Source organism: Pseudophryne corroboree, chromosome 1 (assembly GCF_028390025.1).
Source record: "Pseudophryne corroboree isolate aPseCor3 chromosome 1, aPseCor3.hap2, whole genome shotgun sequence".
NCBI lineage: Eukaryota > Metazoa > Chordata > Amphibia > Anura > Myobatrachidae > Pseudophryne > Pseudophryne corroboree.
The window spans coordinates 994,728,344-994,754,018 of NC_086444.1; the positions used below are offsets into that span (position 1 = coordinate 994,728,344).

The following is a 25,675-nucleotide window of genomic DNA, read 5'->3' on the forward strand; positions in this document are numbered from 1 at the left end:
TGGATATGGGCCTAAAATTGGGCTCCATTAAGGTACAAATTTCGGCCCTTGTCTATTTCCTTTCAGAAGGAATTGGCTTCTCTCCCAGAAGTCCAGACTTTTGTAAAGGGAGTGCTGCACATCCAGCCTCCTTTTGTGCCCCCAGTGGCACCTTGAGACCTTAACGTGGTGTTACGGTTCCTGAAGTCTCACTGGTTTGAACCTCTTCAAACGGTTGAATTGAAATTTCTCACTTGGAAGGTGGTCATGTTGTTGGCCTTGGCATCTGCAAGGCGGGTGTCCGAATTGGCGGCCTTCCATGTGGATAGAGCAGAGTTGAGGACTCGCCCTCAGTTTTTACCTAAGGTGGTTTCTTCATTTCATATGAACCAACCTATTGTGGTGCCTGTGGCTACGGGTGACTTGGAGGATCCCTGGATGTAGTCAGGGCCTTAAAAATCTATGTAGCCGTCATACTGTACATGTTATGTTCCTGTTATGCATTTTCTGTGTACAAACTGTTCTCCTTTGAAATAAAAAATACTCTATTTGAAAAAAAAAATCTGTGTAGCCAGGACGGTTCGGGTTAGGAAAACAGAAGCACTGTTTGTCCTGTATGCAGCCAACAAAGTTGGCGCTCCTGCTTCGAAGCAGACTATTGCTCGCTGGATCTGTAACACGATTCAGCAGGCTCATTCTACGGCAGGATTGCCGTTAACAGATTCGGTAAAGGCCCATTCCACTAGGAAGGTGGCCTCTTCTTGGGCGGCTGCCCGAGGCGTCTCGGCTTTACAACTTTGCCGAGCGGCTACCTGGTCAAGTTCAAACACTTTTGCAAAGTTCTATAAGTTTGATACCCTGGCTGATGAGGACCTTGCGTTTGCTTAGTCGGTGCTGCAGAGTCGTCCGCACTCTCCCGCCCTGTCTGGAGCTTTGATATAAACCCCATGGTCCTTACGGAGTCCCCAGCATCCTCTAGGACGTAAGAGATAGTAAGATTTTAAACCTACCGGTAAATCTTTTTCTCCTAGTCCGTAGAGGATGCTGGGCGCCCGTCCCAGTGCGGACAAAGTCTTCAAGGCTTGTATATAGTTGTTACTTACATAAGGGTTATGTTACAGTTGAGATCAGTCTTTAACTGATACTGTTTTGTTCATACTGTAAACTGGTTGCGTATATTCCAGGTTGTACGGTGTGATGGTGTGGGCTAGTATGAATCTTGCCCTTAGATTAACAAAATCCTTTCCTCGTTTTGTCCATCTCCCCTGGGCACAGTTTCTCTAACTGAGGTCTGGAGGAGGGGCATAGAGGGAGGAGCCAGTGCACACCCATTCTAAAGTTCTTTATAGTGCCCATGTCTCCTCCGGAGCCCGTCTATACCCCATGGTCCTTACGGAGTCCCCAGCATCCTCTACGGACTAGGAGAAAAAGATTTACCGGTAGGTTTAAAATCTTATTTTTAGATTGTTGCTTTTTTTTTACGTGGAATTTTTTTTTTCTCTATCGTCCTAGTGGATGCTGGGGTTCCTGAAAGGACCATGGGGAATAGCGGCTCCGCAGGAGACAGGGCACAAAAAGTAAAGCTTTAGGATCAGGTGGTGTGCACTGGCTCCTCCCCCTATGACCCTCCTCCAAGCCTCAGTTAGATTTTTGTGCCCGGCCGAGAAGGGTGCAATCTAGGTGGCTCTCCTAAAGAGCTGCTTAGAAAAGTTTAGCTTAGGTTTTTTATTTTACAGTGAGTCCTGCTGGCAACAGGATCACTGCAACGAGGGACTTAGGGGAGAAGAAGTGAACTCACCTGCGTGCAGGATGGATTGGCTTCTTTGGCTACTGGACATTAGCTCCAGAGGGACGATCACAGGTACAGCCTGGATGGTCACCGGAGCCTCGCCGCCGGCCCCCTTGCAGATGCTGAAACGAGAAGAGGTCCAGAATCGGCGGCAGAAGACTCCTCAGTCTTCTTAAGGTAGCGCACAGCACTGCAGCTGTGCGCCATTTTCCTCTCAGCACACTTCACACGGCAGTCACTGAGGGTGCAGGGCGCTGGGAGGGGGGCGCCCTGGGAGGCAAATGAAAACCTTTTTTGGCTAAAAATACCTCACATATAGCCTCCGGGGGCTATATGGAGATATTTAACCCCTGCCAGAATCCATTAAAGAGCGGGAGACGAGCCCGCCGAAAAAGGGGCGGGGCCTATCTCCTCAGCACACAGCGCCATTTTCCCTCACAGAAAGGCTGGAGGGAAGGCTCCCAGGCTCTCCCCTGCACTGCACTACAGAAACAGGGTTACAACAGAGAGGGGGGGCACTAATTTGGCGTTAGAAATATATAAAAGATGCTATAAGGGAAAACACTTATATAAGGTTGTCCCTATATAATTATAGCGTTTTTGGTGTGTGCTGGCAAACTCTCCCTCTGTCTCTCCAAAGGGCTAGTGGGTCCTGTCCTCTATCAGAGCATTCCCTGTGTGTGTGCTGTGTGTCGGTACGTGTGTGTCGACATGTATGAGGACGATGTTGGTGAGGAGGCGGAGCAATTGCCTGTAATGGTGATGTCACTCTCTAGGGAGTCGACACCGGAATGGATGGCTTATTTAGGGAATTACGTGATAATGTCAACACGCTGCAAGGTCGGTTGACGACATGAGACGGCCGACAAACAATTAGTACCGGTCCAGAAGTCTCAGAAACACCGTCAGGGGTTTTAAAACGCCCGTTTACTTTAGTCGGTCGACACAGACACAGACACGGACACTGAATCCAGTGTCGACGGTGAATAAACAAACGTATTCCTTATTAGGGCCACACGTTAAGGGCAATGAAGGAGGTGTTACATATTTCTGATACTACAAGTACCACAAAAGAGGGTATTATGCGGGATGTGAAAAAACTACCGTAGTTTTTCCTGAATCAGATAAATTAAATGAAGTGTGTGATGATGCGTGGGTTCCCCCCGATAGAAAATTATGGGCGGTATACCCTTTCCCGCCAGAAGTTAGGGCGCGTTGGGAAACACCCCTTAGGGTGGATAAGGCGCTCACACGCTTATCAAAACAAGTGGCGGTACCGTCTATAGATAGGGCCGTCCTCAAGGAGCCAGCTGACAGGAGGCTGGAAAATATCATAAAAAGTATATACACACATACTGGTGTTATACTGCGATCAGCGATCGCCTCAGCCTGGATGTGCAGAGCTGGGGTGGCTTGGTCGGATTCCCTGACTAAAAATATTGATACCCTTGACAGGGACAGTATTTTATTGACTATAGAGCATTTAAAGGATGCATTTTCTATATATGCGAGATGCACAGAGGGATATTTGCACTCTGGCATCAAGAGTAAGTGCGATGTCCATATCTGCCAGAAGATGTTTATGGACACGACAGTGGTCAGGTGATGCAGATTCCAAACGGCACAAAGGTGTATTGCCGTATAAAGGAAGAGGAGTTATTTGGGGTCGGTCCATCGGACCTGGTGGCCACGGCAACTGCTGGAAAATCCACCGTTTTTACCCTAAGTCACATCTCTGCAGAAAAAGACACCGTCTTTTCAGCCTCAGTCCTTTCGTCCCTATAAGAGTCATATCTGCCCAGGGATAGAGGAAAGGGAAGAAGACTGCAGCAGGCAGCCCATTCCCAGGAACAGAAGCGTTCCACCGCTTCTGCCAAGCTCTCAGCATGACGCTGGGACCGTACAGGACCCCTGGATCCTACATGTAGTATCCCAGGGGTACAGATTGGAATGTCGAGACGTTTCCCCTTCGCAGGCTCCTGAAGTCTGGTTTACCAAGGTCTCCCTCCGACAAGGAGGCAGTATGGGAAACAATTCACAAGCTGTATTCCCAGCAGGTGATAATCAAATTACCCCTCCTACAACAAGAAAAGGGGTATTATTCCACATTATATTGTGATACTGAAGCCAGAAGGCTAGGTGAGACCTATTCTAAATCTAAAAAAATTTGAACACTTACAAAGGTTCAAATCAAGATGGAGTCACTCAGAGCAGTGATAACGAACCAGGAAGAAGGGGACTATATAGTGTCCCGAGACATCAGGGATGCTTACCTCCATGTCCAAAATTTGCCCTTCTCACTAAGGGTACCTCAGGTTCGTGGTACAGAACTGTCACTATCAGTTTCAGACGCTGCCGTTTGGATTGTCCACGGCACCCCGGGTCTTTACCAAGGTAATGGCCGAAATGATTCTTCTTCGAAGAAAAGGCGTCTTAATTATCCCTTACTTGGACGATCTCCTGATAAGGGCAAAGTCCAGGGAACAGTTGGAGGTCGGAGTAGCACTATCTCGGATACTGCTACAACAGCACGGGTGGATTCTAAATATTCCAAAATCGCAGCTGATCCCGACGACAAGTCTGCTGTGCCTAGGGATGATTCTGGACACAGTCCAGAAAAAGGTGTTTCTCCCGGAAGAGAAAGCCAGGGAGTTATCCGAGCTAGTCAGGAACCTCCTAAAATCAGTGCATCATTGCACAAGGGTCCTGGTAAAGATGGTGACTTTCTACGAAGCAATTCCATTCGGCAGATTTCACGCAAGAATTTTTCAGTGGGATCTGCTGGACAAATGGTCCGGATCGCATCTTCAGATGCATCAGCGGATAACCCTATATCCAAGGACAAGGGTGTCTCTCCTGTGGTGGTTACAGAGTGCTCATCTTCTAGAGGGCCGCAGATTCGGCATTCAGGATTGGATGCTGGTGACCACGGAGGCCAGCCCGAGAGGCTGGGGAGCAGTCACACAAGGAAAAAATTTCCAGGGAGTGTGATCAAGTCTGGAGACTTTTCTCCACATAAATATACTGGAGCTAAGGGTAAATTTATAATACTCTAAGCTTAGCAAGACCTCTGCTTCAAGGTCAGCCGGTATTGATCCAGTGGGAAAAACATCACGGCAGTCGCCCACGTAAATAGACAGGGCGGCACAAGAAGCAGGAGGGCAATGGCAAAAACTGCAAGGACTTTTCGCTGGGCGGAAAATCATGTGATAGCACTGTCAGCAGTGTTTCATTCCGGGAATGGAAACTGGGAAGCAGACTTCCTCAGCAGGCACGACCTCCACCCGGCAGAGTGGAAACTTCATCGGGAAGTTTTCCACATGATTGTAAACCGTTGGGAAATACCAAAGGTGGACATGATGGCGTCCCGTCTGAACAAAAAACGGGACAGGTATTGCGCCAGGTTAAGAGACCCTCAGGCAATAGCTGTGGACGTTCTGGTAACACCATGGATGTACCAGTCGGTGTATGTGTTCCATCCTCTGCTTCTCATACCTAAGGTACTGAGACTTATAAGACGTAGAGGAGTAAGAACTATACTCATGGCTCCGGATTGGCCAAGAAGGACTTGGTACCCGGAACTTCAAGAGATGCTCACAGAGGACTTATGGCCTCTGCCGCTAAGAAGGGATTTGTTTCAGCAAGTACCATGTCTGTTCCAAGACTTACCGCAGCTGCGTTTGACGGCATGGCGGTGGAACGCCGGATCCTAAGGGAAAAAGGCATTCCGGAAGAGGTCATTCCTACCCTGGTCAAAGCCAGAAAGGAGGTGACCGCACAACATTATCACCACATGTGGCAAAAATATGTTGCGTGGTGTGAGGCCAGAAAGGCCCCACGAAGAAATTTCAACTCGGTCGATTCCTGCATTTCCTGCAAACAGGAGTGTCTATGGGCCTCAAATTGGGGTCCATTAAGGTTCAAAATTTCGGCCCTGTCGATTTTCTTCCAGAAAGAAGTGGCTTCAGTTCCTGAAGTCCAGAAGTTTGTCAAGGGAGTATTGCATATACAACCCCCTTTTGTGCCTCCAGTGGCACTGTGGGATCTCAACGTAGTTCTGGGATTCCTCAAATCACATTGGTTTAAAACCAGTCAAATCTGTGGATTTGAAGCATCTCACATGAAAAGTGACCATGCTCTTGGCCCTGGCCTGGACCAGGCGAGTGTCAAATTGGTGGTTTTTTTCTCAAAAAAGCCCATATCTGGTTGTCCATTTGGACAGGGCAGAGCTGCGGACTCGTCCCCAGTTCTCTCCCTAAGGTGGTGTCAGTGTTTCACCTGAACCAGCTTATTTTGGTGCCTTGCGCCTACTAGGGACTTGGAGGACTCCAGGTTGCTAGATGTTGTCAGGGCCCTGTAAATATAGGTTCCAGGACGGCTGGAGTCAGGAAAACTGACTTGCTGTTATCCTGTATGCACCCAACAAACTGGGTGCTCTTGCTTCTAAGCAGACTATTGCTAGTTGGATGTGTAATACAATTCAGCTTGCACATTCTGTGGCAGGCCTGCCACAGCCAAAATATGTAAATGCCCATTCCACAAGGAAGGTGGGCTTATCTTGGGCGGCTGCCCGAGGGGTCTCGGCTTTACAACTTTGCCGAGCGGCTATTTAGTCAGGGTCAAACACGTTGGTAAAATCCTACAAATTTGATACCCTGGCTAAGGAGGACCTGGAGTTCTCTCATTCGGTGCTGCAGAGTCATCCGCACTCTCCCGCCCGTTTGGGAGCTTTGGTATTATCCCCATGGTCCTTTCAGGAACCCCAGCATCCACTAGGACGATAGAGAAAATAAGAATTTACTTACCGATAATTCTATTTCTCGGAGTCCGTAGTGGATGCTGGGCGCCCATCCCAAGTGCGGATTATCTGCAATACTTGTACATAGTTACAAAAATCGGGTTATTATTGTTGTGAGCCATCTTTTCAGAGGCTCCGCTGTTATCATACTGTTAACTGGGTTCAGATCACAGGTTGTACAGTGTGATTGGTGTGGCTGGTATGAGTCTTACCCGGGATTCAAAATCCTTCCTTATTGTGTACGCTCGTCCGGGCACAGTATCCTAACTGAGGCTTGGAGGAGGGTCATAGGGGGAGGAGCCAGTGCACACCACCTGATCCTAAAGCTTTACTTTTTGTGCCCTGTCTCCTGCGGAGCCGCTATTCCCCATGGTCCTTTCAGGAACCCCAGCATCCACTACGGACTCCGAGAAATAGAATTATCGGTAAGTAAATTCTTATTTTTCTCCAATTTTGTTATTGCAGGAATAACGAACTTAATTTTGCGGATATGAATGGGTTTAAGACTCATAAGGATGGAAAGGTATGCTTAGATGTTTGTGTACATCAGACCATTCCCCGCAATTCATCATGTACTGCATAACCTAATTCTAAATATAATAAGAGGTGCTACCATGCTGAGGCTTGTAGTGCAACCCAGAAAAAGTCAAAATACATGTACACACTGAATACTTTTAAGAACACTGAGAATAAGAACAATTATAATAAACTCTGGTAATTAACATGTAATAAAATTAAGGTTCTTAGCATAATTGTTGGCCAAAAATGTGGGCACGCTTACCACGGACAGGTGACCTCAGCAGGTGGGTCATTTACATTCCTAAAATACAAGTCCAGAGCATGGGAACCCCCTCCCCTCCCTCCTCTACTAGTAAGAAGTAGAAGTAGCACTCATATAGGCAAATTCAGATGTCATTTGTGTGTTAAGTGATTTGTTCTTGTACTTCAGTAAGGAGAATATTTGTAAAATAAACATACTCGCATTCTATCACTCATTAGTTGTGTTTAGAACCACTGTCACCTCCATTGTTGGTGGAGGTACTGTATTAAGGTGTGATTTAACACATTCTCCTAATCTGCAGCTTGCACAAAGAAAGGATGTGCTTCCCAGTGTCCCTTCATCTGTTATTCGTTCACTTCACTCGGGAGTTTACAGAAATGTGGAATATGAGATATGGATGAAATTACAGAGAGGTATAACTCCTTCTTTCCTTCCACTAACGCACACTGTAGCAGGTTTAGCAAAGTGAGAGTACCCATTGGGGGTCACTCCGAGTTGTTCGCTAGCTGCCGTTGTTCGTTGCGTAGCGATCAGTGAAAAAAAGGCTAATCTGCGCATGCGTATGCACTGCAATGCGCACGCGCGTCGTACGGGTACAAAGTCCTTTGTGGTTTTGCACTGGTTCTAGTGACGATTCCAAACGCACAGCCGATCGCAAGGAGATTGACATGAAGTGGGCGTTTCTGGGTGGCAACTGACCGTTTTCAGGGAGTGTTTGGTAAAACGCTGGCGTGGCTGGGCGTTCAGTGGGCGGGTGTGTGACGTCAAAAGCCGTCCCTCCGTCGTTGGAATCAACGCACACGAAGAGTAACTACAGGGCTGGTCTTGTTTTGCACAAAAAAGATTTTGCAGGCGCTCTGCTGCACAAGCGTTCGCACTTCTGCAAAGCGAAAATACACTCCCCAGTGGGCGGCGACAGTGCGTTTGCACGGCTGCTAAAGACTGCTAGCGAGCGATCAACTTGAATGACCCCCATTGCCTGCAGTACTCATTCTGCAGTTCCTGCATACCTGCTTGCAGTAAAAATAGATGGGTGTACGGTATTGCTCAGGTAATGCAAAGTCTGTAAAATACATTCCTGTATACAATTCATGTTTATTACTGATTGTATCTTAGGTCGAGAGGAATAACACTTTACCTGTGTTGAATTATAATAAGTTTCCCCGTTTAGAAGGTTGGGCCCTTCAGACTTAGCAACTGACCTGGCCTTCACCTTCCCTGCTTCTGTTACATAACCTACATCCTTTTCACAAGGAAGATGCATGATCTGCTACGTTGGGTTTCTGTCTCTGGTTTAGACTGTGGCTCCTCTGGAACATGGAAAACCAGAGTAGGCTTCATCTGTTTCTTATGTGCTGCTTATAAGGAGAAGGGAGTTCTTCTCTGAGATACCTCCTGCATGCAGAAAGTAATGAGTAGGACATATAAGTAGCAGAGGTTCTTAACTTTATTTGTCCAGAACCCAGATTATATTTTGAATTTAGCTTTGTGACCTATGGCTAAGTTGTATCTTTTTCATAATAATAATTCCTTATAATTGAAAGTATGTCTTGTAAAACTCAAGTTTGGGCAATGTTTTACCTTCCTCTGTCCCTAACCCTTCAGGGGGTGTCTGCTATGGCTATCCTCATGAAGGGGGTGTCTGCTGTGGCTAACCACCTCCCCTAGTTCCTAAAAAACCCCTCCCGGGCCATAACCCTGAACCCCCGATACCTTCAGGATGTCGGCTGTTGGTGATTCGGTGCCGATTTCCTGAGTGGTGGTAGGATTCTGGCGTCTGACACGTGACCGCCGGCATCCCGACCGATAGAACGTTAAACGCATACCAGTGAAATTATAGCCTCCATAAGAGAACTTTTTTGGGGTGTTATTACACAATTATTCTACAGTTTATAGAGATTTTGTATATACTTTGGTTATGGCTGTACATCAGGAGTTCAGGATATGTTCTTTCACATGCCCTACATGATTATTATTCAGGCATTCTATACCTTCAACATTCTTACTATTGACACTGCAGCATGGGGCCTCTTAAACCGTACGCACATTACAGCTGGGTCTTGTGGTTGCCCTTGGTGCAGCTATAGAAATGTAAGCATTGCACTGGGCTGTAGTTCACTTTTCCTCCTTCCCAGTGTCACAGGCAGATCAGTTACAGAAATGTATTTCTCTATCATCCACTAGGAGACACTGGAGAACTAGACAGCCAGGGGGGTGTGAAGGATGCAGACCGGAGGTGACACAATGTAATAAAATAAAAATTATGCACATCTGGCTCCTCCCCCTTCACGCACCCTCATCTCAAGTTTGAAAACTTGTGCTGGAGGTAGCAGCACAAGAAAGGAGCTCTTGCTCCATAAGAAAATTGTTCTGTGGGCCAATCCAACCTAGCTGAAAGGAGGGTGAAGGCTCCCACAACTGTATTAACACAACTGTGAAACAAAGATCCCGGTGGAAGGGATGAGCATCTCACTCCGAGGATCTGAAGTAAAGAGCAGTGAGTAATATGGAACATAGCGGGCAGTAGTCTGTTTAATCCCTAGCAGCGCATGTTGTGTTCTCCCCACGGGCAGCGTTAGTCACTGTGGGGAGGAGCGGAGCTCACGGATGGGGATCTGGCAGCAGGGGAATGCATGCAGCCAGACGGAGGGCTCCAGAGCGGTGGTGGCATCCAGCGGGGGGGACCGCGGGCACATACAGGCGCGCTGGTGGATAGACGCTCTGCTGGCAGAGACGCGCAGATAGCAGGCGGAAGTTAGAGATGAGAGCCGCTGAGGTAATCCAATTTGGACCTTCTGTCCGCAGACACGCTGATTGTTAGGAGCAAACAGTTAGCGGCGCAGAGTGCAGGTAATCTCCGCACTGTGTAGTTGGGGCTGCGATGTGACTAAAAAATGTCAGTGGTCAGGCGTGCTTTTAGAGCGGGCAGTCCTCTCTGAAGGGGGAGGACACATACGTTTCTGTCAGAGGCCACAAGGGGAATAATTCTATATCTGGACGACCATCTTCTTAAGGCTCCCTCTCAGGACCAGTTGATCCGGCATGCTCAGATCACCCATCAGTTTCTAATTTGACATGGCTGGATCGTGAATTTCAAAAAATCCAATCTGCAACTAACGCAGAGGATTCAATTCCTGGTCCTCATTTTAGATACAATTAACTGAAAGTGTTTCTCCCAGACGACCAGATTTGAGACATCAAGGACATGGTACGTCAGGTCCTACAGAACAAGACTCTGTCTCTGCATCTTTTTGTACGGCTTCTAGGAAAGATGGTAGCATCCTTCGAAGCGATCCAATACGGCAGACTACATTCTAGACCCTTTCAGCTGAATCTGATTGCTCAGGGGGCAGGCATGCATTTACTTCACCGAAGGATTCGCTTGTGCCCCAGGCCAGGACCTCCTTAATTTGGTGGTCGGTCCTCAAGAACCTAGCAGCAAGAAAGAGGTTTGGAATCTGGGATTGGAAATTGTTATCAACAGATACCAGTCTCGGAGGATGGGGAGCAGTACTGGACAATCATCCGTTTCAGGGAGGATGGTCTTCGCAGGAGAGCAGTCTTCCAGTAAATGTACTGGAGCCGAGAGCCATTTACAATGCACTACTTCTGGCGTGTGAGAGTCCAGTCAGACAATATGATGGCAACAGCATACATAAACAGTCAGGGAGGAACAAGAAGCCAGATGGCTTTAAAAGAGGCCACAAAGATTCTGTCTTGGACAGAAAAGCGCAACATAATCCTGTCGGCAGTCTTCATTCCAGGAGTGGGAAATTGGGAAGCAGACTACCTCAGTCGTCAAGCTATGCATCCAGAGGAGTGGTGTCTACACCCACAGGTATTCGATGCAGTGGTAAGAAGGAGGGGTCTACCACAGATAGACCTAATAGCCTCTCGGAATAACCATCAGCTGCAAGATATGTGGCCAGGATGCAGGATCCAGCAGTAAAGGCGGTGGACATGCTGGCGATTCCTGGACGTACGAACTGGTGTACATCTTCCCGCCGTTTCCCCTGTTACCAAGAGTGTTGAATAAGATGAAATGGGAAAGAGCGTGGGTGACTTTAATAGCACCAAACTGGCCTCGCAGAAGTTGGTTCTCGGACCTGAGGGGACTCCTGGCTAAAGATACTTGGAAACTGCCGCAGAGCGAGGACCTGTTGTCACAAGGCCTATTCCTTCACCCAGATCTGAACCGTCTACGTTTGACGGCATGGTTCTTGAGACCAGGATACTAAGAGACAGGTGTATCCTGAGATCTGCTATTCCTACCATGTTAGCGGCAAGGAAGCCAGTCACTGCAGCACATTACTATAGAATCTGGAAAAGGCACATGGACTGGTGCCAACCTAGGGGTTGGAACCCCAGAGAGTTCAGCCTTACTAGACTGTTGAGGTTTCTCTAAAATGGTATGGATAGCTGTGTGAGATTGGGTTCCTTGACAGTACAGGTCTCTGCTCTCTCGATCATTTTCCAACAACGTCTGGCGTCCTTGCAGGAGGCCCAGGCATTTTTACAGGGTGTGTTGAGAATACAACCACCTTTTCGTCCTCCCACGGCCCCGTGGGATCTAAATTTGATGCTCGAATTTTTGAGATTGTCAGTTTTCGAGCCGTTGGAAAGGACGGATCTGAAATATATGAGCTGGAAAGCAGTCCTGCACCTTGCTTTAGCATCAGTAAGAAGGGTCTCAGAGTTAGGTGCCCTGTCATGTAAAAGTCTTTTCCTAGTTGTTCATGAAGACAGATCGGAGCTCCGTACGAAAGCAGAGTTTTTACCTAAGGTGGTTTCGGGTTTCCGCATAAACCAGCTGATTGTGGTCCCCTCCTTTCAAGGATTATCCGAAGGGGACCTGTCTTTGGATGTGGTCAGAGCCTTACAGGTCTACGTACAGACTACGGCTTCTATTAGGAATGAGGGGTTGGCCGGCTTCAAAACAAACCTTGGCCAGATGGATATGACTAACCATCAAACAGGCATATTTGTTGTAGTAAGAGCTCCATGTCGGGTAGGTGCTCATACCACCAGATCAGTAGGAGCTTCGTGGGCTGTGGCTAGAGGAGCTTCCACTACTCAACTGCAGAGCTGCGACTTGATCGTCAGCACACACGTTCACTTGTTTCTACAAGTTTGATACGTTTGCATCTAGAGATGCTAATTGTGGCCGTTTAGTTCTTCAGGCTTCGGAAAGCACTCCCACCCATGTGAGTATCTTTGGGACGTCCCCAGCTATCTAGTTCTTCAGTGTCCCCTAGTGGATGAAAGAGAAAAGAGGATTTTGGTACTTACTGATAAATCCATTACTCTGAATCTGCTCGGGGACACCGGACGTCCACCTCTGTGCTGTCAGCCTGTGTTCTTGTAAAATTAGTTTAAACAGTTTGGTTAATGTGTTAACAGTTCTTGGTTGCTGATTGACATGTTGATATGGTTGGTTCCTTCTTGTAGGGCCTTGATCTTTCATGTTCCCGCTTCTCTCCGTAAATTTTTCAAACTGGAGGGATGAGGGGCGTTAAGGGGCAAGAGGCAGCTGTGCATAATTATTTTTTATTACATTGCGCTACCTCGGTTCTTCATCCTTCACACCCCCCCCCCAGCTGTCTAGTTCTCCAGTGTCCCCGAGGGGATTCAGAGAAATGGATTCATCGGTAAGTACCAATATCCTCTTTTTTTTAGTATTATAGCTCTAGCTAAATTGACTTTAAAGGGAGTGAGCATCGTGAATGCTGAAAACAGTATCGCTCTGACATGGGAAATTAAGCTCCTATCTTGCAAGTGCAAAAAATAGAGTTTATGGCATAGTTACCGACTTTTCGGCTGCCCCATGCGGGAGTAAGAAGCCAGGTTGGTACAACAGGGGACATGGCATCATAATGGGTGGGCAATATGAGGGCATGGCTACGCAATCGCATCATCCTGGCCCTGCTATTCAATGCCAATATTACTGTCCACTTCCAAGGATGGGAGGGGGGGGTTGAGGCCTGCTCCTGAAGACTTGTCTACCTTTCAGGGATGATAGGAGCACCACCCGATTTTCAGGAGCCTCCCGGCCGATCCGGCTCAGTATGCAAGTATGGTTTAGGGGACCAGGCCAGACTATTTTCCTGAGTCGTGTTTGTAAGTAAAGCAAAAAAGCAAGTTGCACTACAGGTTGGCCAGCTGTAACATGTGCAGATAGATTAGATTTGGGTGGGGTGTGTTCAAACTGAAATCTAAATTCCGGTGTAAAAATAAAGCGGTTTATAACATTTGTGCCAAGAAGCGAGTATTTACTTTGCACAGAAACAATATAAACGCATTTGCTCTCCTTGCATGGCAACATGGTTTGTTCCAGACACAAAGTTATGTGCTTTTTTTGCTTTACTTACAAAAATGAATCCGGTCCTATATTCCTTAGCAAACTTTGCTCCCCGTCCCCCAAAGTAACTGCATATTTTAGTTATGCAAATATGTATATGATTTAATAAGGTTGGAGGCTGCGCTCACATCGGGGGATGGTAGCTAAGTGTGCAGCTGACCTGGAGGTGTCCCACCTCCTGTTGCAATTGCGTGTTTCGTGTTGGTCAGCGCGCTCTATAGGGTGTACCGGGGATTGGGTTGATTTGAGAGGTAGATATTGGTCAGTGGAGTGATGTGTTATCTGTGTATCTATGTAAAGGGATGCGGTAACGATCACTCAGTGTTAGTGAAATAACAAGATTTTATTTATGGTGTAACCGGATTAGTATCTCAATGTCAATAAATGATTGTCCCAGGTTGGCTCACCACTTTTCAGGTGTGTCCTGCAGACTACCCTTTTTATAAAGTATACCCTCCTGATGGTATACCGATGAGGCTACAGCTCAGGTAAAATGTCAGGTGTGCCCTAAGGGCCACCTTTACCATAGGTGTGGTTGGTCCTATGTGTCTTCTGATGCTGTGTCTATTGTTAGGTTTATGGTGTGACTAGTGCGGCGTCCCGCCTGTCAGACCCTTCCGTGTGCGGCAACGAGTGGCGTGGTCATGTGCTGTGTATCGTCACTTACCGCCGGGGGCAGGTGCTGCCTGCCGCCGGTGACCAGGTCTTAGCCGTCCTCAAGCCTGTGTTCCTACGTATATTCTCTCTGTGTGTCCTCCGTGTCCCAGAAGCCGCGCACCTTGTCTGCAGTTGCCGGTCTCCTTAGTCTTCCGTCCCGTCCTGTGACTTCCTGATTCGCGCGTCACGTGCCGGGTCACGTGAGCGCGATGTATGCAAAATATGCCGATGCGTCTCCTTCTCCAGCCGGAGAGAGGAGAATGGTTGTAGGCAATGTAGGTAGTAAAGTCTGTGGGTCCCAACGCGTTTCAGCACGAATGCCTTTTTCTAGGGTTACCCATGTGGTGTTTAGTGGCTTTTTTATGCTGTGATCGCTTTCCTGATTGGTCCTTCCTAGGCGTCCCATTCTCTACTCTGATTGGGAGGGGGATATGTCAATCATCCAGATTGTGTGTCCGTGATTGGATGTGTGATTATTTTGATCATGTACATGGATTAAGTGGTAGTCCCATATCCTTTGCATGAGAGATCTGATATTTACATTGTTATGTATCACCCTGCATAGTGGGAGAATGTTGTGCACCAAAAATGCACTGTTGGAGGGAAGATAATATATATTCTCTGTTGTGATAGAAAGGGGAATGTCACAGTTAATGATATTGTGAACATAGATGGGTGTATGTTAATATATTGCATGTGTGTTGTTAATGTGTGGCCGTCTCAATTTGGTGGTGAATATGTGGCTACCCTTGTAACAGGGTGGTAGTCTTGATATGAGCTTAACTAATGAATGCGGAGCAGGGTGATATGGTAGTCTGTGTAAAGAATGACTGACCCATTTGAGGAGGGAAGGGGTGCATAGGTCTCAATTTGGGAGGGGTAGGGGATCAGCTTGTAATAAATGGCTGTTGCTGATTTTAGTAGGGCCCTTCTAGTGCGTGTATTGTATGCTGCACCAGCAGTGTCAGCAGTAGCTAGCTAGATTGTGCTAATATGGAAATAGAGGATGAGGGAGTTGGGGGGGATGAATGGGCAGGTGGGGATGAGGCTACAGGTACATTTTTTCGGTGTAGCTGTGATTTATATGGCAGTGGTCGTATTGTACTCTATATTGAGGCCTCGTGGTGTGAGTGTCTTTAGATTGAAGATCCACCTGAGTTCTTCTCTATTGATTTTTTTCACGTAATCCCCCCCTCGCCAATTATTAGTGACCTGTTGTATTGCTATGAATTGTAATTTGGATGGGTCCTGCATGTGTGTCTCCTTGAAATGTTGTGAGACACTGTGTTGTTCGTAGCCTTTCTTTATGTTGTGGATGTGTTCAGAGATCCTGATCTTAAGTGTTCTAATGGTACGCCCAACATATTGTAGTCCACACGGGCATGTGATCAGATATATAACCCCTTTTGTGTGGCAGGAGACTTCTTCCCTAATGGTGTATTTCTGACCTGTGGTGTTCGATGTGAACTCAGTGGTTCTTTTGGTTGATCTTGAGTTGGATGTTCTACAGCCTAGACATGATCCACAATAATGGAATCCCTGCCTCTTCCCTGTGCCATATAATTTTGTCTGTTGTGGTCTGGTTGGTGGAATGTGGTTATGTACAAGTTTGTCCTTGAGATCTGGGGCTTTTTTGTATACTATTTTGGGTTGTGAGGGTAGTACTCTTGCTAAGGTTTCATCTTGCATAAGGATCGTCCAGTGTTTTAATATACTCTGTTTTATTTGGCCTGCTCCAGTGTTGTATTGTGTTACAAAATAGATGTCCTTGTTGTTTTGTTTTTCGTCCCTTTCTTTGTATTTTAGAAGATCCTTCCTGTCTGTGTCTTCCAATTTTTTGTAAGCTTTGTGTACAATTTCTTTATCATAATTTTTGTCTAAAAATTTTTGTTTGAGGTCTAGTCCTTGTGTACGGTAGTCTTCTATTTGTGTGCAGTTTCTTCTTAGTCGTGTAAATTGTCCTGTCGGGATGCTTTGGAGCCAATTCGGGTGGTGGCCACTTGTAGATAAAATGTAGCTATTGACGTCCACCTGTTTATGATGTGTGCGGGTGTGGATCTGATTGTCCTTGATGTAAATGTCTAAATCAAGGAAAACTGCTTGTGTCTTGCTGTGCTTAGTGGTGAATTGTAAATTTCTATCGTTGTTGCTGATGTATAGTAAGAATGTATTTAGGTCATGTTCTGTCCCTTTCCATATAAATATGATATCGTCTATGTATCTACGCCAGAGGACCAGGTTCGCCCCAAAATCATGCCCCTTCCAGATGTAATCCTCCTCCCACTTGCTCATGAAAAGATTCGCATAACTGGGTGCGAACCTGGTCCCCATGGCGGTCCCTGTCTGTTGTTTGTAATATTCATCCTCGAACCATGTATAGTTATGCTCCAATATGAATTGTATTGCCCTGATTATGAAGTCAGTCTGTGCCAATGGTAGTGTGGCATCTTGTGACAGAAAGTGTTTGGAACTGTCAGTCCCTTGGTCATGTTTTATAATGGTATAGAGGGATGTTACGTCACTGGTAACTAGTACCATGTCATCTGCCCAGGTTATATCTTGAAGTAATTGAAGTATATGGGTGGTGTCTCTAAGGTATGATTTTTGTCTAACTACGTGTGGTTGGAGGAATGAGTCTATATACCTGGATAGGTTGGAGGTGAGGGAATTGATCCCTGATATGATGGGTCTTCCTGGCGGGTGTTCCAAATCTTTGTGTATTTTGGGAAGATAATAAAATACCGGTATTACTGGGTTGGTTGGTGTGAGAAACTCAAATTCCTTTTTGTTGATGATTCCTATGGATAAACCTTCGTTTAGTAATGATTGTAGCTGCCGTTGGTAATCTTGTGTTGGGTCCCCTTTCAGTTTAATGTATGTATGTGTATTCCCAAGTAAGCGTAATGATTCTAGGATGTAGTCACTTTTGTCAAGTAACACTATACCTCCCCCCTTGTCTGCCGGTTTGATGATTAATGTTTTAGAGCCCTTGAGTTCTTCCAATGCCTGTATTTCTCCCTTGTCTAGGTTAAGACGTTGTTTGTATGTATATGCATTTTTTAGGTGAACTATTGTATCTAAAAGCATAAAGTTAAAATCTGTTGTATTCACACATTTTAGAAACTTGAAGTGCAAAATAACATGTTAATTAATGGTAATAATAAGCCCTTTTAAAAATGTTTCAGTTACTTTAAAAATGTAATGGAAACATTTTTTTATTTTTGTCCGCGTCGTCATAACACTGCATATCAGGAAAAGTCACCTCCTTTTACTTGTGTTAATGTACAAAATGACTTTTATATAATGCTTGGGTATGATTATATCCATTTAGATCAGGAAAAGCTGGACTTCTCCATTGCTTCCGGAATGCAGTATTCTGTTGGAGACAAATGCCAGGTGAGGTTTTTTTTTTTTGTTTGTTTGTTTGTTTTTTTAAATGTGAATGCAAATATCACAAATTAATGAATATAGACTGTAAGGGTAAAGAAACAAAATAACATTGTACATTGGTTTTCAGTTAAAATGACACTATAACCTTTACTGAATAGTTGTCAGCGCTGAATGTTTTTTTATCATATGTATTACAATCCATGTGGTTGAATCAATTAGAAGCTCCCGTAATTCACCACTAATTGACCCAAAAGTACGTTTAAACAAAAAAAATCAAAATATGCCCTATAAATGAAATGGGGGAAGCATAATATTTTAATGCTGTGGCGATCTGTGGGCGTTAGTGCAGACTTTAATGTGCACAACTTGAAAATAAGACTTTCACTTGTGATGTGGGTGAATGTTCAGTGGAAACTGCAGTGATTGTAAATTATATGTAAACTAGGTGATTCATCGCGCCCTACGGTTGCTCTTCACACCGTCGCAAGGGGCTACGCCCCCTTAACCCTTATTTTTATTATATGGAGTATTACCTCCAATCATAATTTTGTCAGTGGTTGCATATTGCACGGACAAAGGGCGTGCGATGGTTAAGGGGCCGTAGGCGACTGTGTGAACAGCGCACGCAGGGCACACTGAATCACCTAGTAGGTGCTGTGGTTGTGGGAGTGGGGGGTGCGAAATAGACGCTGATGGGGGAGAGAGTCCTGAGCCACCGTGGTTGGGTGGGGGTGGGGTGCCACGGGTGGTGGAGGGTCGGTTGCTGGGATGCCGCGGGTGGGGGAAGGGCGGTTGCAGGGGTGCTGCGGTAGGTGCAGGTGCGGTTGGTGCTGCAGTGAGGGATGGGGTCCGGAGCCACCGCGGGTGGGGGAGGGCCGTTTGCCAGGGTGTGGGGGTAGGATGCGGTGATGCTGCGGTTGCAGGAGGGGCGGGGTTGCGTGAGGTGCATCCAGCTGACTCACACAACGTTTCCCCGGCCCTCTTCCCCCTGACCACGCCCTTTCACACCAACCACGGCCTCATCAACCCGAGTCGTACAATCCAGCTAGCAGCCGCTCCAGGACTAACCGGCTATAAAATGAGTGACAGGAGAGGCAACTAATGAGAGCGACCTGATCAAAGTGTGGGGACGAGGCCAGCTGTCACATCACACTCCCCCGGCTCTCATGGATCCCGGGGAACGCGGAAAGGGCATCACCCACCTGCTGGAAGCGCGGCCTCCCCAGACTGAACGGAGGTTCGTCTGCCATGTCCTCCCCCGCCTCATTGGCTGTGGGGAGCTGCAGTTCTGAAGGGGATTCCCCCGGCTGCTCCTGCCCTCATTCCCCGGCCGACGCTGCTGTGTGACGGGGAGGAGCGGGCCGGCAGGAGCTGCTCAGCTGCTGCCTGCAGCACGTGATGTCATACGCTGCCCCAGGGCCTGATGGGAGTTGTAGTCCTGGCAACGCCCCTCTGGATGCGGCGGCGCCGCGGCATGATCCGCTCCTGGTGAGCTTGTCTACCCCGCAGCCGCACCCTGTGTCATAGACCTGCTCTCCTATATAATAGCCCAGAGTGACCGTGTGGCTAACGCTGGACGTGGCAAAGTGACCTCCGACGTCACCATGGGGAGGATCTACCCTGGCGCTAACCCAATGAGAGCTCCTAGCCACGCCCAGCGTTAGCCACAACAATAGACTTGTATGTTATAATAAATGTAGAGGGAGCACCTTGAGTCATAGGGCCTGATTCAGAGTTGTATGATACTGCACAGCCGCAAGGAAGCCGATGTGCAATACAGTACGTTTAATATGCTAATGCAGCAGGAGGCGTCTGGTGTAAATAGACACCTCCCAATTGCTTCCATGACGCACCGTCAGATCATTCTGCCTGACCATCTCAGATTTCTGTCTCCGGTCCGGAGCAGAGGTCAGTAAATATGCGTCGCCAGACACAGGCACTTTGGCACTCCCACAAAACAGAGACAAAGCACATACATTTGAGGAATGGAACCGGTCACCGCCCCTTCCCCGCCCCCAAACACCCTCAGCCTGTCAATCAGCAGGCTGGGGCTTAGGGAGCATTGCGTGCGACGACCCAGGACTCCTGCGCAGATCAGACTTAGCATATAAGTCTGAATCCGGCCTATAGTTGTTTTCAATTCCTGCCTTTAGTGTTGCTTGGAGTTACTAAAGGATAGTAACGGCATAGGGAAATACTTGGAAGGTAAGGGCTGCATGCACATTTTAAACGTTTGGTGTGCTGTATTTTTTGGTGTGGTTGACATTTGCTGTGCTGACAGTCATCATGTGGATGCTGCTGAAAAATTGACATGATCGAATGTCTGCAAACAGTTCCTGTCAGCCCAGCGGCCACTTACAATACCTGCTCCCAATGGCAGCAGTGGCTTCCGGGTCCCAGAGTGGAGCAGTTCTGGTGCAGGCATCTGATGAGCTGGCGTTTTTTCCCCCCCTAACCATATCTTCCCCAGACGGAGCCTAACCCTAAACTCCCCCTAGTGCCTAACCCTCTTGTCCCACAACCTAATCTTAATGTCGATATTCTGAGAATGTTGGGATTTCATATGTTGACATTTTACATTTCTGAGAAGGTTTATGAAATAATTGAAAGGATGATTGTCGACGTGAATATCGACTTAATGACTAAATCGTGTGTTCTTTTGAGTTTTTTTTGAAATGTGATATATGGTCTGCTTGTTCTTACCTCCTAAAAGTTCATAACTCTTACTGATTGTAGGTCTGCTTAGAGCCGGGAGGAGTGTTTTATGATGCGCACATCCAGGAAGTTGGTGTGGAAAACGGACCAGCTGTTGTGTTTGTGGAGGAGCTGGGACAGAAGTATGTGTGTTTGCTTTATTGTAACCTCCGCATGGCATGTAAGAATATAATATTGGCGCCTAACCTTGCAGTAGATATCATATGATCCATTACTGCATTAGGTAAATATTGGCTATATGTTCTATAGGTTGAGGTCTGCTTTCCTTTTCCATACAGCCAATTGTGTCACAAATGCTGCATTTATTTTTTTCTAAGTGCCCTTTGTTAACTACTGTATATAAATGTTGCAATTTAGTAGTGTGCCTAGATGCAAATGTGCCAAAGTAGCTAAACCTATATATAGTCTTCTGTTTTTTTCTATACTGTATACATTTATTTCTACTCCAGTTCTAGTATAAGTTCTTTCTGTAGATATGATGTTCAGCTAAAAAACCTTAAACCAGCCCCCTTGGCAATGAGCCGTGTCGATGGCTGGAACACGGTTGCTGGGAAAAAGATAAAGAAGTCGTCTGCAAGCGGCCCTGCTGTACAGTTCGGTAAGTATCTGTAGATATCCTTTTTTATTTTATAGTATGTATGTGGGATAGAAGATCTACAGTAACTAGATAGATGGTCATTAGGTTGATACCATATGCATTAGGTCGATGGGGTCAAAAGATCGACAAGGAAAAGGTAGACAATAGATAAGGTCGACGGGGTAAAAATGTCGACCTGGAAATGGTCGACACATAAAGTTTCTGTTTGTTATTTTCCATTTTCTATGTTTCATGATATGTGACCATTTATATCAAACATAGGCCCTTGTAGGCTGGCTTCGCTCGCACCGTTTCAGGCAAGTTTATAATTCCCAATTGTAGTCAACGTAAAAGGTAAATCAAGCAAAAGTTTTAAAAAAATTGTGAAACCCCCCCCAAAAAACATTTTGACCATTGTCATGTCAACCTTTTTGACTGTTGACCATATGGTGTCTACCTGTTAACTGTCTATCTAGAAAGTGTAGCGCTATCATTTGGATACCCTATAGTATAATAAAGGGTTTTTGATACAAAGTAACAGGCTGTATTTGTTATTGTTAGAGAAGGACTACAGGGGACAAAAGAGCTATGGGAAACCAGTAAAGTCTCAGCCGGCCTCATCTCCTCGTCTACAGCAAGTCTCTGTGGCCAAGCAACACGGGCTGTCTTCAGATCAAGCCACTCTAAGCGAGAACAAGGGACGGAGTAGGACTCCTCCAAAAGTGCCTGGAAAGTAAGCTGTAAATGCATTTAGTCCTATTTATGTGCCAACATACAGTATATTGCAGATTATTTAGGGGGGTGGGGGGATTGCAAATTATATTTCTAACAAACTTGGCTAGCTGACTCTCTCCCACCCAGACTCATGTGTCAGAGATAGGGTAGGCAGATTACATTAATCATTACTCTGTTTTCTTATTGTAATCGCAATTACTCATTTTGAGTTTTAGACTCAAATGACAAAAAATTAGCTTTCTTCAATAAATCACACAATAGAATTGAAACTGGAAGACCCTAGGTAAAATCTGCCACTGGACATTACCTGTATCTCCTATAAACCCTTATAGCCATAACAAGAAACACAATCTACGTGGTCGCAGATAAGGAGATACTAGGGAGAAGGTTTGCTGATGGCTGCTGGTAAAGTGCCCCCCAACCCCCCCATAATAGAGCTTTGGTAGAGCTAAGGTTTGTAGTCTAATGCTGGCTGGAGGTTGCATGATACCAGATATATCTACTCTGCATATCTGCACCAGTCACATTCAGTGGGGGCTGTAATACGGATCTTATTGACCTAGTAAGTGCTTTATCCTCAAATGTCACGGGTTGTTCCTTTCTGTATTCTTCTATAAAAAAATATAAGCAAGACAGGAGATTCATTTTGTAATCAAACATGTACTTTTAAGGGTTTTATTAAATGTAACTTTATGCATGAACAATATAAGCAAGTAAATTTGGGAGTAAACTCTGTGCTTGTTTCTATTCACAGGAAGCTTGAGCGGGAGCGTAGTGAGGAATCAAACTACTTTAAAAGAGAGACTCTTCACTTTGGACTGACTCCAGAGGAACGTAGGGAGAAGCAAGTCATTGAGGAGTCCAAATCCTTGTATGAGATGCAACACAGGGACACAGATGCATTTCCAGCCTTGTCTGTGAGTGTTTATCCTGTTTCACTTGCTTGTAGTAAAATCAGACCTATTTCATTTGTGTTGATAAAAGCAGTAAAACAGCTGCAATTTTGTTTTCTTTTATTTAGTAACATGATCTCATGGAGATTATCCACAGGCCTGTCGGTCACAGGACACCTCTTATGTGCACCTATAATTTTCCTTACTTATTCCAAAAACAATCTGATATTTAAAATACAATGCCATTTAATGTTTTGTTTGTTCAGCTTTCAGATTTTTGCTTAAAAGAAAAATTTGTGTGAAGTAATTTTCAGTTTTTCCTGGCAGCCTTAGCACTACAGACATTACTTTGACATCATTAGGTTCAGCTTAACATTACTGATGAAATTGCTGTCCCTACTGCTGATGTGTGCCATGCCAGTGTTGTCTGATGGGACGCTGTATGCTGGTTCTTGGCGGCATACTGTCACACAACCTATGGGTGCCTTATTTTCCTAGCCAGCAAAATGCTATTTACAGTACCTGCCACACTTGAGTGTATGTGCTGAGAGCATTATTGAAACTAAGGCTTCAATGATTCAGTAGGGAATTTGTTTTTGTTTTGGGGTTAGACTACATGTTGTGGTTTTTGTTCCGGTCTGGAAAAATGTGGTGTTCTAATCTGAACATTAGACATCATTAAACTACAGTCTGTATTGTCTATAATGAGGGTACTGTGCCAAATCTAATACAGTATTTACAGATACATTAACAACAGAGGGAAATACATTTCCGGAGGGATTTGATATTTGCTTGTTTTCATCTGTATTTTTGTACATTACTAAGTATGGATTTCATTCCCAATTAATCACGTACTGCATTTTTTTCTAGGCTACAGTGGTTGATGCTTCTGTACAGAGTTCTGATGGTTTACCTGTGAAAAAGTGTCCCACCATAAACAGCGAGAAGAGTACCAGGAGGAAATCTGAAGTAGAAGACCTGAAAAGTAATGGTTGAATAACTGTACTTTATATATCTTAGTTGCAGAATTTCCATTAGTCTGTGGTTTATTGTGGTTTCAGAAAGCAAAAAAACATTTGGTTTTTATAACACTGGAGCTTGCGGTATAGAGGCCTCTCCTGGATTTTCACACATTAAACTATTCAATGTGCTTGCTCTTCCCTCCTCTGTATACCTATATTGCAGGGATTTACTTTTTTTAGGTGCCCACACAACAGGGTGCATGCTATAGTGCTACTTCGACAGGTTATATTTATTGTAATATTTTTATTCATGATACCGTAGCTGTGGTTTGTGACTTGCTCAGCCTCACTGGGCTGATAACTTCAGCAGGGTAAAGTGGTGCCACTATTGATGCCAAATCCGACACCCCTTTATGGGCATTTTCACCCCTTTAACTGCACAACCATGTAGTGAATAGGGCATTGCTTGTACTCTGCCATTGGGTATATTGATTTCAAGGACGTCTTCTGTTGCATGAAAAATCTGTAACAACTCAGACTAAGACACCGTATTGGCATAAACCAGTGAGGCACAAAACTTTCTTACAGTGAAGGTTATTGGTAGTGCCATGTGTTGGGCAAAACAAACTGTAATATCTTGTTCATCCCAGGTTGGAAAACTAAGAGGTAACTTACCTCAGCTGGCACATTCAGCATTCTGGAGCATGTTTTCTCAACCTGAACATTTTCCAGCAGACTGGATAGATGGGGACAGCTGGACATTGACATAATGGCATTTCTGCTGGAGCGATTCAGGACAAAGGACCCTCAGACGTTCTCTGTTGATACTATGGGATGATCACCGAGTATATCTGTCCTTTCTTGGCAATGCTTCCTCGTATTCTTAGAAGGGTAAAGAGTTAATGGGTCCCAGTGCTGATGGCACCAGACTGGCCAAGATGGTAATAGTACGTGGACATTCTCAGGATGTCAATGGGTCTGTCGTGGCGTGAAGCCATAGTACAAAGATGTTCTCTGATCGAGTTGTAAAGACAATGCTCCAAGCTAGAAAGCCTGTCTTGGCTAACAATTTTCATAGGGTTTGGAGGACTTAAGTTTCTTGATGTGGGACGTTTCCTGCTGCTACTTTCCCGATAGCATGCCTGCTCCTGTTTTGACAGAATGAAAAATACGTACCTCAAAGGGCTGGAATGTAAAATAATAATACAGTAGTGTCAAAGTAACCAGATCAGTCCCAAGCTTCTGTGATTAAGTAATCAAACAAAAAATAAGTAAAAAAATATAGTAAATCATGGCTGTCTGGACAAAAAATCCTATATAATAAAAAAAGAATGCTGCTCCTCACCTCTATGGGGGAATTCAAGTGTTTTGTGAGCAGTTCCTTGCGAGACTATTACCACCCATTATGATATCCGCATTAGGGAAGAATCTGGATCTCTACACTCATTGAATAACATTAGAGAATTGAAGATATACTGTATAAAAAACAAATGATGGTCTTTTTGTCTCCTCTGATGCCTACAAGAGATTGATCTGCATCTAACTAGATGAGTTTGCTACATTGGTGCGGGGAAATCTGTTTCTTAATATGTTAAGGCATTTTTTAACAGACTGGTGAGTGCCTCGTGCATGGTGTGGCTTGGTGCCTCGACTTAACAGTTCTGTCAGGCAGTCACATGGCTCTCTCTGCATAGTTTTTGCAACATGTTTGATGTGTTTGTGTCTAAAGAAGCCAGATTTGGCTGGACGGTGCAGAGCACTGCAGTATGGTAGCATATCCACTCAAAGGTCCAGTAACCCTCAAGAGGATGGCAGAGAGAACAGGATTTTTATAGTTATTAAAATCCTCTATAATCCAGAATACACTGTCCCCCAATAGATTCAAAGAATAGGATTTTAAAGTTACAAGTATAAATATTACATGTTCTCTGAGACTAGCCTAATTTGGGTCCTAGAACACTGCTATTCAGTCACAGCTGGAGCCCCAGGAAACAAAAAATAGACCTTAGTAATCCTCTTCATTTGACGGCGTTTATGCAGT

At 45.5% G+C, this 25,675-nt stretch overlaps 1 protein-coding gene across 1 annotated transcript in view; it reads left to right on the forward strand.

Moving 5' to 3' along the window:
• OTUD4 (OTU deubiquitinase 4) overlaps positions 1-25,675 on the forward strand; it is a 109,296-nt gene that overhangs the window by 55,814 nt on the left and 27,807 nt on the right. Inside the window, exons 8-15 of the mRNA XM_063920605.1 lie at positions 7,032-7,089; positions 7,649-7,760; positions 17,694-17,758; positions 20,489-20,589; positions 20,941-21,065; positions 21,606-21,777; positions 22,534-22,696; positions 23,543-23,657. Coding sequence (XP_063776675.1) covers positions 7,032-7,089; positions 7,649-7,760; positions 17,694-17,758; positions 20,489-20,589; positions 20,941-21,065; positions 21,606-21,777; positions 22,534-22,696; positions 23,543-23,657 — 911 coding nt within the window. The remainder of the gene's footprint in view (positions 1-7,031; positions 7,090-7,648; positions 7,761-17,693; positions 17,759-20,488; positions 20,590-20,940; positions 21,066-21,605; positions 21,778-22,533; positions 22,697-23,542; positions 23,658-25,675) is intronic.